General features: G+C 40.6%; 1 protein-coding gene across 2 annotated transcripts in view; it reads left to right on the forward strand.

The window, feature by feature from the left end:
- The first annotated feature begins 4473 nt into the window (after positions 1 to 4473).
- itga1 (integrin, alpha 1) overlaps positions 4474 to 16924 on the forward strand; it is a 61420-nt gene continuing 48969 nt past the window's right edge. For both annotated transcript variants that reach the window (XM_054756891.1, XM_054756892.1), the window contains exon 1: positions 4474 to 4733. In XM_054756891.1, coding sequence (XP_054612866.1) covers positions 4691 to 4733 — 43 coding nt within the window. In that variant the 5' untranslated portion in view covers positions 4474 to 4690. The remainder of the gene's footprint in view (positions 4734 to 16924) is intronic.

Here is a 16924-nt window from a genome sequence, read left to right on the forward strand (position 1 = left end):
GCGAGGCGGTGTACGAAACCGAGGCAACATTTTTGCTGATCGGTGGTTTTATTACAATTTCCGATTAAATTCCTGCCGGTAGACACTGCAGCAAATCGGGTTTTTCAAAAATAAGAGAAATATTATAATATGATATAAAAAGAACTCTGGTGTCCTGCAGTAAACTTGAAGCATCCTTTTTGATTATGCAGTAATTACTGTCTATGATTGGATCAGCAGAGCACTGACTATATCTCTAATGTGCCTCTTGTGGTTCCTCTTAACTGGCTGGGTTAAATTTGCCATTGAGGTCCACATTTATTGAATGAATTGCATCTTCAAGTCTGACAGTCATACCATTTTTAGGCTGCAGGGCGATTGCCAGCGTCATATACAGTACAGAATGTTTACCCTGACCTGTCACCGACATAAACAGCCATGAAAGATTATTTTGTGTACATTACAAATTCCTCAGATGCTCTCCGTAGATAGACGTCTCTCACAGGGGAAGGGTCACTTAGCACGACAACTGACTTATACAGCCATCTGCAAGTAAAGATTCCCTGTCAGACCCTTATGAAAACGAATCGGCTCTCTAAAAGGGATTTTGTCTTTGTTAGCCGCAGAAACAGCAGCTCGGCTGATTGTGTTTTCTGGATATTCTAAGAACATACTTGCCTAAATTAGATGAGCATGGCTTGGCCTCATTAGGGAGCTGGTGGGCCTTGTATCTCGTCCTCTACTAATGCTCTTCCTGTCAGCCGTTGGATGCAGAGGAAGTGAAGGAAACCGTGTGATGACAACATGCTACACACCCTTAAAAACAGCAGACTACTCTTGTGGATCTTTGTTGTTTTTAAGGACTTACTGCACAAATGTGAGTAAAAGATCTTCTACTATATGACAAGCGCGCTCTGCTGTTTTAAAAACCCTATTGCTGAAATGGTAATCAAAGATCCTTTATATGACTGGAGCACTCTGCTGTTTTTAAGGACCGACTGCCAAAACACTACTCATATAAAGGATCTTTGCAGCAGAGCAGAGCACGCTTCTTATATAGAGGATCTTTACTGTTTTTAAGGACATAACGCACAAAAGCTAGTCAAAGATCCTCTATATGAAAGGGCATTCTGCATGATTGTCATGTAGAGGATCTTTGACTAGCATTTTTGCACCCAGTCCTTAAGAACAGCAGACCACTCTTGTGGATCTTTGTTGTTTTTAAGGACCTACTGCACAAATGTGAGTCAAAGGTCCTCTATATGACAAGCCTGCTCTGCTGTTTTAAAAACCCGACTGCTGAAACGGTAGTCAAAGATCCTTTATATGACTGGAGCACTCTGCTGTTTTTAAGGACCGACTGCCAAAACACTACTTATATACTGTAGAGGATCTTTGCAGCAGAGCAGAGCACTCTTGTTATATAGAGGATCTTTACTGTTTTTAAGGACATACTGCACAAAAGCTAGCCAAAGATCCTCTATATGACAAGCGCACTCTGCTGTTTTTAAAGACCGACTGCAGAAACGCTAGTCAAAGATCCTGTTTATGAGAGGAGCACTCTGACTAGCGTTTTGTGCAGGGGGTCCAGCAAAGATCCTCTATATCAGGGGTGCCAAACTCATGTCATGGAGGGACGAAACACTGCAGGTTTTCTTTCCAGACGGTCACTAAAGCAGGTGATGCTACTAATCAACACCTCCTTCAATTTGATGGAAGGAGCTCATCAATAAAATCACCTGCTGGAGAAAACCTGCAGTGTCTCGGCCCTCCTTTGAAACGTGTGCTCTACATGACAAGAGTGCTCTGCTTTTTTTAAAGGACCTACTGCATAAATGTCAAAGATCCTTTATGTGACAGGAGAGCTCTGCTGTTTTAAGGATCGACTGTAAAAACGCTATTCAAAGATTCCCTTTCTGACAAGAACTAGGGGTGTGACAATCTTGTGAGATTAAAATGTGATTTCTCCTTCAGAAGAAAATGTCTTGTTGGCACTAGGCCTGGGACGAAAATAAATCATAATAATTAATGAATTATTCACATAATAAATGAAAATGAACTTGATAATTTTGCCGGCCTCATTACATTGCCATGTGCGTGTCTGTCTGTTTTCCAAACAGCCGGGAAGAGAGTTCACTCTGTGCATTTGTTTCAGCGCCTTGGCACATTTGTCCCAAAGAACAACGACATGAACGGAGTGAGCCCTTTTTTCCGTCATAGTCTTGGTGGGTGGAGGCGGGGCCGGTAGCATAAACACAGAGCGCAGAAGAGTGTAATGTAGTAAAAATTAAATGAGTAGATTGCGATATATTATCCTATTTGTTTTAAATTGCACTCTTCTTAAAAGTAATGTTAAAATCTTGCCTCGCCTCGTTCTCGTAGACGCAATCTCGTGTATCATCTCGCCTTGTGGGCGTCTCGTGATGCCTCTAATGTGAACACTCTGCTGGTCTTAAGGGCCGCCTGCACAAATGCTAGTTAAAGATCTTCTATGTGACAAAAGCGCTCTGCTGCTTTTAACGATCTCCTGCAGAAACGGTAAAGATCCTTTATACTCTTTGACCGGAGCACTCGTTTTTGCACTAGTTTTGCAGTTGTTTTTAAGCACCGCCTTGGGGGTTGGGGGGGTTAGAAGGGTGGAGATGGGTGAGGAAATGCACTAAAAACTAATCAGAGTCTTCCTGAGTCCCTGTTGGAGATATCTGCTATAGGGCTGAGGACAGGAAGGACTTGTGTAAACATTTGCTGGCAGTTCCGGAGGCATGCACGTTTTTGTGGAACCTCACACATATGACACTGCGTTGCTGCACGTATGATGTACGGCAATAACTGCTTGAGGGTGTGTTTACGAAGACGTTCATAATATGTACACATGGATATAGACAAGGATAACCGTGGACAACACTGCTCAGTGATTGCTGGAATCGATACGTGGCGAATCGAGATAATTGAAATAACATAAGGGCTAAAATTGCTATGATTTGCATTTGAAGCCGGTTTACAAATTGGGCTAAGCGTGCGTTATTATAGCTATTTTAGGGCATTATAGGATAACTGACACATGCGTTATGTACACCAACACTGCACTCATATTTTGGCTCGTTAGCCAAAGGATCTGTTGGCACCCTATAAGAATGTGGCAGGGATTTTTTTTTGAGCCCTCTCCAGCTGGTGGTAGTGGGGGGCGGGGTCCCTGGAATCAGCTTCACGTTTCTGTGCGTACCGCTGCACTTGAAACTTGACAATGTGTGGCATTCAGTGACTACAGTGGCGCCGCCATAAGAAATAATGGCAATTGAATCAATGTGTTTCAGGGTTAAACTGTTGCCGTCATGAACTCTTAATTAACTTACTCACCCAGTTTAACAAGCATCAAACAATTATGTGAAGCAATTTCCCCATTACAAAGTAATGGGAATTCAATTCATTGGTTCACAGATCAAAACATTTTCGTTTCGAGGAAATAATGAAAATATTAGGGGTGTCCTGATCCAATACTGACATTGGCTATCAGGCTGGTATCAGCGACAAAAATGAGTATTGGATCTGCATCTAAAATCTCCGATACAGGCACTTCGATACAAGCAGTCCACCCCAGCACGTCTAGGCAGCAGCCCACGTGATCACACAACGTGTGTTATCACGTTAACTCATTCAAGGGATTGTTTTACATCAAATATATTGATATGTCGATATATTGATTGTTATATTTACAAATATAACACCATGAATTATTTACAATGTTCCCATTTGGAACTAAACTGTGTGTGTGCATGTGTGTGCACGCGTGCGCACGTGTGTGCGTGTACATTCGTTTACGTTTCCCGTGCATAACCTTCTGCACGCTACAAACTTTACTCCACGCTCTTCCACTTCCTCCTTGCTGTCGAGTGTGTTTTTACATGCAAATGATCGATGCCGAGCTCGTATTAAATGCACTTCTGCCACCTTGTGATTGTTTTTATGGCTTAAAACTGCTCTAAAGGTGACATCCATTAGTGTGGAGTTGCATCATCACCTCTTTCGGTACACGGGAAACTTCCACAGGATGACAAGGATGTCATTAGCTATAACAGAAAAGATGACCAGCCTCTGTCGGTGGTAAGTAAAGTCGAGATTATGCTTAATTGAGCACCTTGAACCTCGCTATTTTATGCCTCTCCGCCACTACATTGTGGATAAAACTCTACCCCAGATGCTTAAAGAAGTAAATGGGTCTGTTTATTGTTCTCTGTTTGAGTCACACCATTTCATCAAGCCTTTTCTAACATTCCACACTGCAAAATAAGGAATACACATGACAATGACAATAATGTGAAGACAGGCGCAACTTCTTTCTTGGCTAAAATAAATAAATAAATGAAATGTTTGCTCTAAATTCTTTATTTCTGATGGTAAGAAATCCCCCTGCACTAGCAGACCAAGCCCACTGAAGAGAGGGTCCTGCCCCACAGCTCCTCCTCATGCACGCCCCTGCAGCGGCACACAGCACTCACTACGCGATCATAGCACAGAAGAGAGACACCGGACTTTACAGACCCTCTAAAGAAGTGTGGATGTTTTCTGGTCGAAGCGGGCACGAGGAGACCTCGCGGATGCTTTTCGACTCATTCACTGATTCCACATCACGCCTAAAACAAGGAGAAGAAAGTCCGTGGAATATTTGATACACTGTTTCCCTCCGTCTCCTCTGACTGACAGAGGCGCCAAGATGTTCGGGGCTTCAAGTGATTATTTCTCTCTCACGGCGGCTGGTGAGTTCATTGTGGTGATTATTATATTTGAATGAAATAACTGGCAACAGGCGTAAAGGCAGAGAGAGACGTTTTTCCATTCAGTCTGCAGGCGCGTCTTTGCGCACAAGCCAACAGCGCTGAGATCATCTGGCTGCGCATAATTGACTCCTAAAGACATGCGCGCTGTCAGTGAAGGTGGCACGAGGGTTCATATGAACTGACTTTAAATAGAGTCGTTTAGGCCGAGGGAAACGACACTGCTGATCGTTTCTGCACTCTCACGACGTTATTGTGTCTTAAGAGGTGCAATGTCTTGTCACAGGGGTTACCTTGGCAGCTTGGGAACAGGTAGTGTGTCTAGAAAGATTCAAAATAGCACTCTTTTGCACTGTCAGTACAAATGAAACCTCAATTTGAAAGACGTGTTTGGTACACAAAGTGGCATATTTTTGATTCCAGAAAAGTTATATTCTGTATTTTGGAGAAAAAAAATCCTGATATCCTATCCTTTCTTTATTTTATTATTTATTTATTACATTTAGATATAGCTGTTTTCAAAAAATAATTCCAATTTTTAATAGTTTAAGTTTAATAAGCACAATTCTGTAAGCAATTCTATGGTAAGCTTAAGCTTTTTTTCTCTGAAAATTACATTTTGATGAGAACATACAACTTTATTTTTGTGAGTTGATTATTTTTTTTGTAAAAAAAAAGCAAAATTTTTTTTAATTAAAAAAAATTTTGTTTATATTTTGTGCACTTTTTTGTTTTCAAAAATGTTTTATCTTTTTCCTGAAAAAATCCTACTTTATTCTTGTGAGTTGATGACTTTTTTTGTGTCAAAACAAATTTGCAAAATTTTTCTCCAAAAAATGCTCCCGCCCCCCAAAAAATATTAAATGGTGTTCACGTAAACTTGCACTTTTTTTCTTCAAAAAATGTTCCTTTTTTTTGTTGAGAAAATACAACTTTATTGTTGTGAGTTTACAATTTGTAACGTGCCTTTATTCCAGACAAAATGTGACTTTATTCTCATTAGGTGAGGTTTTTTTTCCTCGAATTAAAAAGCAAATACAGTATTCTCGTTAGCTTACGACTTGTTTCTTTGCAAAAAATGTGAGTTTTGTCTAAAATAAGACTGTATCCTTGAACGCTTATGTACACGTCCCAAATGATAAACTTTGTTGAAGCACCCTTTGCTTAAATGACCACATTTTGTGTGTGTTTTTTGTTGTTTTTTTTCAGCATGTCACAATATTTGCCACATTTCCTCACAGGGGTGCGCCAAAGCTGTCAAATTGCAAGGGAATCTTGTGTGCAAAGCCCCCTTCAGGTCACCCCCATAGGTTTTCAATTCGATTTGGGCTAGTCCTAAAGCTTCAATTTTCCCGATCAAGCCATTTTTTGTTGACTGTGGTACATGCCATGACTCTTCAGCTGACTTCTGACTTAAAGCCCCCCAACAGCACGATGCTGCCAACACTCTGCTTTGACAACCAGGCAGGGAAATGCATTTTGGTGTCACAATCCAAAATGTATTGCACAGTACCAAAATAGCTGTTGCAATGTCGGAAGCTGAGTGTCTGTCTATTTCCTCTCTCGTTTGTCTGCACCACCCATTGTTTTCTGAGTCCTGATTGGCTGTAGACCTTCAGTCAATCTCCTTCGTTGCAGTCCTGCCATATCTCCTGTGTCATCGCTAGCTTGCTAGCTTGTAAATGAGTCTTGGCTTCGTCTGCAGCAGTATGTTTTAACAAGGATACAAAAACGCTACAGTACAGCGGTACAGCGCCAGGACGAAAAGGCGCGGTCACAGGAGTGAAATATGCGTGAGTGACTTCTTGTGTCCGACCTGTAGGTTGATCATTCAAATTCAAACGAAGGCTTGAACTTTCTTGAGAGTGTTTAAAAAAGACAGAAATGTGAGAAAATGTTATTGCCTGTCTGACAAAAGTGTATAAAGTGCATGGTGAGGGGTTTTACAGCCTTAAAACATATATAATCATTGTAAAAAAAAAATAAAAAAAAAGTTGGCTACTTTTTGATTTCACTTATTGCGGGCTATTTGGGAACCTATCCCCCGTGATAAACGAGGGAACACTGTACTGCATATTCCATGAACCACTGTAAATCAGGTGACAATGGGGTACCAACCGCTATGAGGGAGTACCAAAAGATTGGCGTAAGACACAGCGGAATGGAAAGAAGACGAACACACCAGACCTAGACAGGTTGTGCATGCTAGACACCTTGCACTCCTTCCTTCCTTCCTTCTGCTTGGAGATGCCCCACAGGTGCTCAGTTGGGTTCAGGTGTGGAGGATACTTGGACACTCCATCACCTTCAGCTTCCTCAACAAGGCACTTGTCGTCTTGGAAGTGTGTTTCCTCTCCTTATCATGTTGGGAAACTGCCATGTGGGCCAGTTTCCAGAGGGAAAGAACGTTGTTCAAGCTGTACATTGACTACTCTAAAGTAAATCCACGTTTCATTATATGTGAGTCGAATGTGAGTGGTGTAATCACTGGACTACGAGGTGGAAATGTGCTTTTATAGTCAGGACAGTGAATGCATTACCACACAGTGTTTACATGCCTGTGTCAAAACCTCTTGGAAAAGTGTGTTTTTTGTCGTTTCCATGCGAACATTTCTGCGGTGTCACATCTGACTCACTCGGGTGTTTCTCAGAGAGACACGACGTGTCCGCAGATTTTGCCCTTAGATTGAATTTTGTCACGTTGCATCAAATTAAGGCCGCTTTTTGAATATAACAAGCCACGTCACCCCCCCCGTGCCAGAATTTTGTATTTTCTCACAAAAAAAATATTCTCATATTCTGCCTTCATTTTCACTTGTAAGATTTATTTTATTGATTTTATTTTATTTAGATTTTATTTTCATGATATCACAACTTTTTCTTGAAAAAAACAATTTTTTCTAAAAAGAAAATGCAACATTATTCTCAAGATGTTGACTTTATTCCTAAAAAAAAAAAAATACAACTATTCTGTAACTTCAAGTTTTTTTTTACTTTTGTTGAGAAAATCCAACTTTATTTTCAAGTGGGAGTTTTTTGAGAAAGTACAACTTTATTCTCAGAAAAAAAGTAATTTTTTTTCTTTTAAAAAAATGCAATTTTTTTCTCCAAATAATTTGACGTTTGACGTAAGCATACCTCTTTTTCCCATGAAAATATGCAACTCTTTTCTCCAAAGATTGCTATTTTTTTTTTGCAAAAATGTTGTTATTCTTGTAAGTATGCTTTCTTTTCTTGAAAAAAATTGACATTACTCTTGTGCTAAACTTTTTTGTCCAGCAAATTTTTTTTTCCCTACCAATAATTTTACGTTATTCTTGTAAGCATACAGTTTTTGTCTTGGAAAAAATGCAATTTTTTTCTCCCAAAAAATTGACGTTATTCCCATAAGCATACCTTTTTTTCCTTGAAAAAAAATAAAACTTTTTTGTCCTTAAAAAAAAAATTATATATATATATAATTTCAAAAATAATTTCAGGTTATTCTTGTAACCTCCCTTTTTTTCATGAACTTTTTTCTCCAAAAAATGAAATTTTTTCAGCAAAAAATTATGATGTTATTCTTGTAAGCATGCCTTTTTTCCATTAAAAAAACCCCACAAAATTTTAAAAAAAAAATTTTTTGGGGGGGGATTATTTTTGTTGGTTATTCTTGTAAACTTGCATTTTTTTTCTTCAATTTGTTTGGAGGGAGGGTCACAAAAATATATTTAAAAATACAATAATAAAATAAATACATTCAATAATTTTTAGATACTCTTCAAATGCATTTTTTTCCTCACGAAAATATGACATTATTCTCGATGTCTTACAACACTTCACTTTTGTGTTGTGAAAATAATACTTCATTCTTGAAAGCTTTTTGTCGTTGCATTTTTTTCCCCCACTGTACGACTTGTCTGACAACACACGTTGCATGTATGAAGAGAAACAGCACTGTAAATATTACACATGAATGCCAAAATTCCAAAGACCGCGTGGATTGAGGACTTATAGCGTCGAGCAGCAAATCACTGCTATGATACTGTATCATAGCAGTCCCAAGATGCCGTGCAAATATGCCCCCCTAGAGGCGCGTTACATATGGAGGAGATATAGAAACACCATCCTCATACAATACATCAAAGAAAACCAACATGAGCAAGCACTTTGATGACGGTGGCGAGGAAAAAACCCTCCCTCTCAGGAAGCAAACTTGTATTGAACCGATATTCCTGGGGTGGCCTTCTGCCTCGACTGATTGGGTTGAGCTAGACAGACAGACATATCGAGGAATGAATGATTATTAGTGGTACAGAGCAGCCGGATTCAGACAGACGTGTGTTGGGGATTTCCGTCAGTGGTGTGAACTCTCTCATAATCCCACCAGAAGCGCACGAAGCAGATCATTACTTCACCCATCATCACCCTCTTAGCTCCGTGAAGAGTGACCTCGGTCCTGCCTGTGCGCCTTCATTCCGATTTTGAATGAATCTGTTTGCACTTAACCCGCTAAGTCCAACTCCAGTGTGAGCTCGCCTGGTTTTATTCCTGTTGCAGCAACGCCAGGCCTCCAGAGGGCCGCGGCATACGGTTATTGTAGTGGCAAGCATTTAATCTCTGTAAATTCCTAACGGAGATTGGGGAGGGGGGGTGTTACAGGTGGTTTGAGTTTGCCCCCCCCCAAAAAAAGGAGGGAGACGGAGGCATCTGGTTTCAATCGGTCCGTGTTGGAGCCCACGGAGGACACGCCACAGACATAACCACGGATGAGTTTCATTCATGGATGTCACTTGTAAAGCTACTACAAACTTCTTTTTTTTTTTTGAGTTGCATTCAGTTCGCTTCTATCCTGTAATTGGCTGACGGCAGTTGTCCCCCCCTCCCCGATGGGACTCTTTATTTGGCTTTTCAGGATGGATTAGTGGCTGTGCTGACACACGGCGGTCAGCGTAACAATCGTGTAACTTGGTTAAAACAAGCAAAACATCCTCAAGGTCCTAAAAGCAGCACCGTGTGTCAAACTGCCTTTCGTCAAAGCAGATATCAAATTCAAAATAGAAATTTGGTTGGAAATGTTGTTGGAATGTCGTCACCAGGCCTCAAAGAATAAATAAAAGAGGACTGGAATACTTTGCAATTAACAGATACTGATCAAACATGTCCCCGAGTGGCTGTGAGCACGTCCAAAAAATTGGTGTAGGCGACATCCTGGTGTTGGATTTACAAGATGGCAGTAGTTGCTTTTGAAGTCTCGCGCGTGGTCAGTAGGTTTGTGCGATAATTTTTATATATACCGAATACCGCTATATATTCTTCCAGTGATAAGAAAATGACTTATACCGGTATTGTGAGCAAGATAGCGCCCCGGCCACTCGCTCCGTCACTGCGCAATCCGTCCGGGAAACGCAATTGGTTCTACGCATGCGCAAGACCTGCGTCACTTCCTCCAAATGTTTACGATAGCGCTTCTGCGATGTCACGTGGTGTGGTAGTTATTATTTTTTAAACGTATGAACATAAACGGTCAATAACCATACTTCATGTGTGTAATATATCGGGGGGTTGTTTTATTAGTGATTATTATTTTAAAAAGTTCATTAGCATGTCTTATGGCATCCACCAAGACGGAGCTACGTAAAATTTTACGCAAAGCACGTAGCGCAGACGTAAACGTCATATCCGGTTACGTAAAAAACAAACGTAAAATGCGGTGATATTTGATCGTAAACAACCAAAAGCAGAGTGCAATGCTGGATTAATGTAGAGGATTCAGCTAGAGTTATTTTGTTCTAAACAGAGAAATAGCGTCCATCCAAACATATCTTCCTAGCAAATGCTTTTGAGTGTATTTTTTTCAGTGGTGAAAAAAAACTTAATATGGAACATGTAGACATGCATAGAACCGACTGTGTTACCGGGACGGATTGCGCAGTGACACGCTCTCTTGTGCGTGTGTGTGTTTTATTTATTTATTTTTTTACACTTTTATTTAACTTCAAATGCCTCTCCGCTGGTCACATACAACAGACACCAACTTTTAAATATTAACCAGCTATCTGGCGAACTTTTCTCTCCGTTTTTTTTCAAACCCCCCAGGTAAATTGAGTTTGAGACCCCTGCTCTACACAGTGCCATAGGTAATCTTACTTTTAATGAAATTATTTTTAACTATATGGGTTAAGTTTTGTAGCTTTTCTTCATCTACCTCTGCATGCGCTTTAAAATGTTGGTCGTGCTACTCAGTTGTTGGTGCGACGCTCACGCGTGTTACATTTGCCGAGCTCGTCAGCGGTATTCATGCTGGCTGAGCAGTTTCTCCATCCGGCTATTACAACATTGGTTCTGTTGCAGCTGTGTTGTGCGATATTCTTGTAACTAAACGAGCATTTGGTCCTGTCCACTTTCTCCTGCACTCCAAATTAGTTTTTACATATGAAAATCAACAGTCTGAAATATTGGTCTGCTTCCATTTAACGCACCGTTCTTTTTGCGGTTTAGGTAAATAAACACCCTGACTGTAATTACAGCCTTTACGGCAGAAGCATTTTTCCAAATTTGTAAAATTGTGTCTTTACAGTGGTGAAGCAGTCACGGTTAAAGCTCAGCTGGCTTGTTTTTGCGTCCAGCATGTAAGCGAAAGGTTGCCGAGATTGTGCTACAGAGATGGAGGGAAAAGGTGAAAGCAAAAATGATTTCAAATCCTCAGTGGAACGGGATGCTTGTTTCCTGTGATGGCTCACGTCTCAGATTTGGGAATTTGTCTTCCCCGTGTAGTTTTCTGAACCAGTGCTACGAAACACAACCAGAGTTATTGCTGTTTTTTTCAAGAGACTTTAAAGGCCTCATTGAATTTATGATGCAGGTCAGGCTGGGACGTGAACTACGACATTTTCAGGATTAAGGAGGCCCCCATCCTCTTCTTAGATCAAGGAGATGCTTACTGGCACCGATTCAAAAAAGCTCTTAAATTTCTTTATTTGAAACATATGACATGCTAATAATACCAGTACAGTAATCCCTCGTTTATCATGGTTGTTTCCAGACCTGACCGTGATGAGTGAATTTCCGTGAAGTAGGTTTCCTTATTCATTAATAATAACAGATTAGATTTTATAGCGCTTTTCAAGGCACCCAAAGCGCTTCACAATGAAGTGAACCCATTATTCCTCGGTCACACACTGGTGGTGGTAAACTACATCTGTGTCTACAGCTGCCCTGGGGTAGTCTGACGGAAACGTGGCTGCCAGTTCGCGCCTACGGCCTCTTCTACCACCACTAAACATTCATTTGCATTCATACACCAGTGTGGGCAGCAATGGAGGCGAGGTGGGTGAAGTGTCTTGCCCAGGGACACAACAGTGACGGTGTGGACTTCGAACTGCCAACCTTCTGGTTCCTGCTCTACCTCCTGAGCCACTGGCGCCACAGTAATTTCAATATTTTTGTAGTTAGAGCACAGAAAATCTGTTTATGACCTTCTAAATACGGGTTTTAACATTATTAGAGGCCGCTAGACATGAACTAACACCCCTATAGTCACCTTTACACTTGTATCACCCAATAAGAGAATACTGGAATGCTAATTATTTTCTGTGTGCACGTAGGAAAACCTTGCATGCAGCCAGGTCGCAAGGGCAAGGCAGAGGAGGAGTGCGTGACCCTTGTGTGTCTTGCAAGTTTAAAAGTACATTGTATACATTGCCCGGCCACGGCAGCGGCTCCTCCTGTGGCAGGTGACTCCTGGAGCTGTACACTCTGGTTCTCCCACCTTCCGTGGATGCACAGCGGCTGCTCACATAATGTATCCGACATGAATGCACCTTACGCGGCCACGGCAGGCGGCTCTTCCCGCTGTGCACTCTGGTTCTCCCAGTCAGGATAGCAGTCGGTGCCGTAGGAAGCCAGTACGCCCGCGTACGATGCCCGCGTACGATGCCCGCGTACGATGCCCGCGTACGATGCCCGCGTACGATACCCGTGCACGTACGTCCCCAGTGAGTGAAACGTACGACAGCCTTACATGAAGCGCACCTAGCGCGCCCAAGTCGCACGCTACAAATCACTTACTCCATAAGTACGACACACTTGCAGCCCCTCCGATACCCTACTTCCTCTACGTGCTGGCCACGGCACAACAAATTTCCCCAAAATCGCAGATCTCGTGTGTATGGCAACGCGTACGCCCGCTTAACATTACAGTCACAAAAATGATCAAACTCGCAGCTTCCGCAGCCGATTGACAGATAGTAGGCTTTATCTTTTTCTTTTTCACATGATTGAGAAAAGTCATAAAGAAAAAATAATTTGAATTAAGGTTGCAAACAGGAAGTAGACTTGCAATTCAAATTGAAATGGGAGGAAGTAGAAAATTCCGTGAAATTGCACTTCATAATTTTGGTGCATTCTTGAATCATATTCAATATATTCCGTTTTGCATTTTTCATGTAAATATTATTACTATGAACCTCGTCGAAGCATTATATTTCAATTACAGCAAATGTGTTTCAATTAAGAACAGAAGAATCTTCTATAAAAAAAGATCATTTAATTTAATGTTTTCTAACGTTCAAATGATGGAAAATGGTCGGAAAATACTTCATTCCCAGAATGCTTTACTTGATCCAAGTTTTCTAAATGGAAAGAATTTGTGTTTAATTTGAGTGTCTGTAAAGTATTTTTAATATTTAAGCAAAAACCCATTTGTTCAACGTGACAAATTCTGTTTTTCGTGTTCTTTCTTAAATTAATTGAATTGAAATTTCGAATTCGGAATTTTGCACAAGCCTGTTAGAGATCCACTCCTGTTAGAACATCTTTTAAAAAGGCCCTTTTCCATAAGAGGGGAACTTTAAAACTGTATGTCGTTGTTATATAAATGAAGGTGATTTGGATCATTTACGTTCTGCAATCTTTCTTAAAGTTGGCAGGGGAAATGGAACATCTTTGGTTGGAAATATTTGACATTTCACCGGATGCAGGGTGAACACTACCTCACCTCACATTTCCGGCAGCTATATCACCTTTTTTTTTTTTTTTAAACCACAAACAGGCATCAATGTTTAGTCACTCAGGTGCTTTTACAGGCTTTAAACTCCCGAGCTCCTGCAAAGTGAAGTGTCATTACAGGCGTTTAATATTGATTTTTGGTCATGTGATGCCAAGCGGGGCTTCATGTGATACTGTACATGTGAATGTGCCGCTTAGATCACAAACACATCTACTGGCTGTCTGCTGACACTTATGTCAATAGTCTGACCTTGTTAACGGCCACCGTGAGCAGACAAAATGAGTTGCTGTGTGACTAAACCCACTACAGTAATTCCTTGTTTGTACCGTTTAATTGGTTCCAGACCCGACCGTGACAAGTGAATTTCCACGAAGCAGGATTCCTTATTTATAAATGGAATATTTTCATAGTTACAGAATAGAAAACCTATTCACGACCTTCTAAATACAGTTTTTAACATTATTAAAGCCCTCTAGACATGAAATAACACCCCTATAGTCACCGTTACACTTGTATTACCCAATATAGTGGACAAAATAAGAGTAAATACCCTAATTTAAGACATAAATTAACTTGTCGTGTGTGTTACGATAAATGTGTTCCCTAGGGCAGTGACTACCAACCAGGGTATGAGCAAATTGCGGTGGGTACGTGGAAACATTTCATTTCTATTATTAAGCCAGACAATAAAATGGAACGAGTTTTCCCAAGGAGACAATAACCTTTAATAAATTTTGACCGGTGTACAATATTACATTTCATCATCGCTTCTGGATGCATCTTTTGAATGCCTTATATTTGTATTTTACTTTATTACCTCCGCCAAGGAGGTTATGTTTTTGCCTGTGTTTATCTGTTTGTGTTCAAAATAACTTGAAACGTTCAGAATGGATATGGATTACATTTTCCGGAGTTGCCGGAAATGGGATAGGGAAGAACCGATTAAAATTTTGGGGGTGATCCGGATCACCGTCTGGATGCAGGAATTTTTGAAAGGATTCTTTAACATTGCAAAATTTCGACATTTGTGCACATAACTCCACAAAAAATGGTCAGAGCACTTGGAAAAAAAAAATACAGGACAAGTTTCCAACAGGTTCTACAAAATATCAAAGACTGATCCAGGTAATGGAATAATTCCGGATACTATGATCCAGAATATGAAAAAAATAGGGGACCTTTGGAATTTTCATCATAGGAAGACAACAAATGAAGCTATAAAAATGCAACATTGTTGTATCTTCATAAGCTAAGCAGCTAGATCCAGAAGAAACCGCCATTACGGAAAATGCAATTTTTGTGAATAACTGTTGATATCATTATGAATCCAATTGCTCATGGTATGTTTTCATGGCCAAGGAATGTAAATATGGAGATACAATAAATGTAGGACTAATATTTATGGTATAAATCACAATATGGGGGGAACTCTGACGCCTGGCGGAGGTCTGCGCTCTCCGAGTGCTTTTTTAGTTTAACCACTTTTATGCTTGAAAATCCTTAATTTAGGCAAAAAAAGTAACATTTGCTTAAATATGCATATATTTTTTACTAATAATACGCTGTATTCAACCAGAAAACAGCATGATTTATTCATTAATATATTTTAAAAAAAGAACAATTCGAAGAGCGAAGTGGCGAGGGATGATTGTATTCATTTGCTGAGGTTTAATTGCTTTGGGTTTTCCCTGTAAGCTCGACAGTTAAAAAACATAATGTCTTTGCACTTCCATTCTTCGGAGAGTTTCTTTGTGTTTATAGAGGTCGCAAGAGGTCAGGATAAAGGGCATGAATGCGAGGAAACGGCCCTTTAAACAACCTCAGTCTGTCTTGGCTGATTTAAAAGTTGACCCAGTTCAGGCTCGAATCTCAAGTAAATGTGAGTTTTCATGTCTGATGCGTGCCAGTTAAATGGAACTTGAAGGCGACACCCAATGCGGAGGAACTGAAACTTGAAGTGGTTGCTTCAGGTCTGTCAGTGCGACTGGAATACATCAGCCGCTTGTTGTAAAAACACATGTAGAAGGTGTAGAAGTATGGCGACAGTGGGCCCCCTCCGTCCAGCTACAATCAATAAGCATGTCTGACAGTTGGTGGATGGCTGGCTGTAAACAAGACGTCCACCTGGTTTATTTTACCACCTTTAGTATGCTTGACTGCCGGCAATACATAAACATGTTATTCAATTGTTGGGTAAGACCACTTACAGTCGTGTGAAAATATTAGTTAAGGTCCCCTAATAAATGACATTTGTGAAGGCCCGTATGGATAGTATCATGAGACAAATGGTCAATGACTCATGTGCCCCTGCAAAGACGCCAGGTTTTTCAACCAATCTTGCTCACATTTGACAAACATGTGCATGTCAGTCCCAGTCCCCTCCGTATAGCCACCTTTACACTCCTATTAGTCTTTGTTTACGACACATTGCTCAGCTCTAGAAGGCTGCTAGTGGGATAGCGAGCTAGCGAGCGAACCAGTTAGCCTCAAATTTATTTCTTCTAAACTTAAGAAGCCAAAAACATCGCCACACGGAATGGGAGGATAACTTTTTTTCACTCTATCATGTCGGACATGCCATGTGTTAAGGTCATGTAAGGTAATGTCTCAGTGTTTTGTGTCATTACTGCTGCCTAGTGACCACAATACTACGTATCACTTGTATTTCAATATGTTTTGACTAATAATACACTGTAGTCTACCACGAAACAGTGATCATTATTTATTAACAATCATTCATTAAAAACCGCCATATAGTGAGGGAGCAATAATCGAACTGCGATATTGCGAGGGACGACTGTGCTGCCCTTTCCTGGGTTGTTCTCATCAAAGCTTGGCTGCAGTTAAATGACATTTCCATGACAATTGACCCTAATGTAAGTCAACCCCTTTTTTGGACTTTGGACGCCCCTATCATAGAAAAATGTCGGCATCTGGATCTGTACACAAGTCCACCTATTGAGGACCCTTGCTCTATCAGTTGGTTTCCAGAAAATTGTTACTTCCGGACGACAATAGCAACTAATTGCAGCTATAGTCCATCACCCGTAAGGTCATAGCTCACTTTCAGTACACCATTCCAATGTCCTGCAAGGGTGTTTTGCAATTTATTAGACATGGAAACGCATGAAAATTAATCAATGTTTACACACGAGTCTGCACGATTGAATCACCGGTTCATGTG

Source organism: Dunckerocampus dactyliophorus, chromosome 17 (assembly GCF_027744805.1).
Source record: "Dunckerocampus dactyliophorus isolate RoL2022-P2 chromosome 17, RoL_Ddac_1.1, whole genome shotgun sequence".
Classification (NCBI taxonomy): domain Eukaryota; kingdom Metazoa; phylum Chordata; class Actinopteri; order Syngnathiformes; family Syngnathidae; genus Dunckerocampus; species Dunckerocampus dactyliophorus.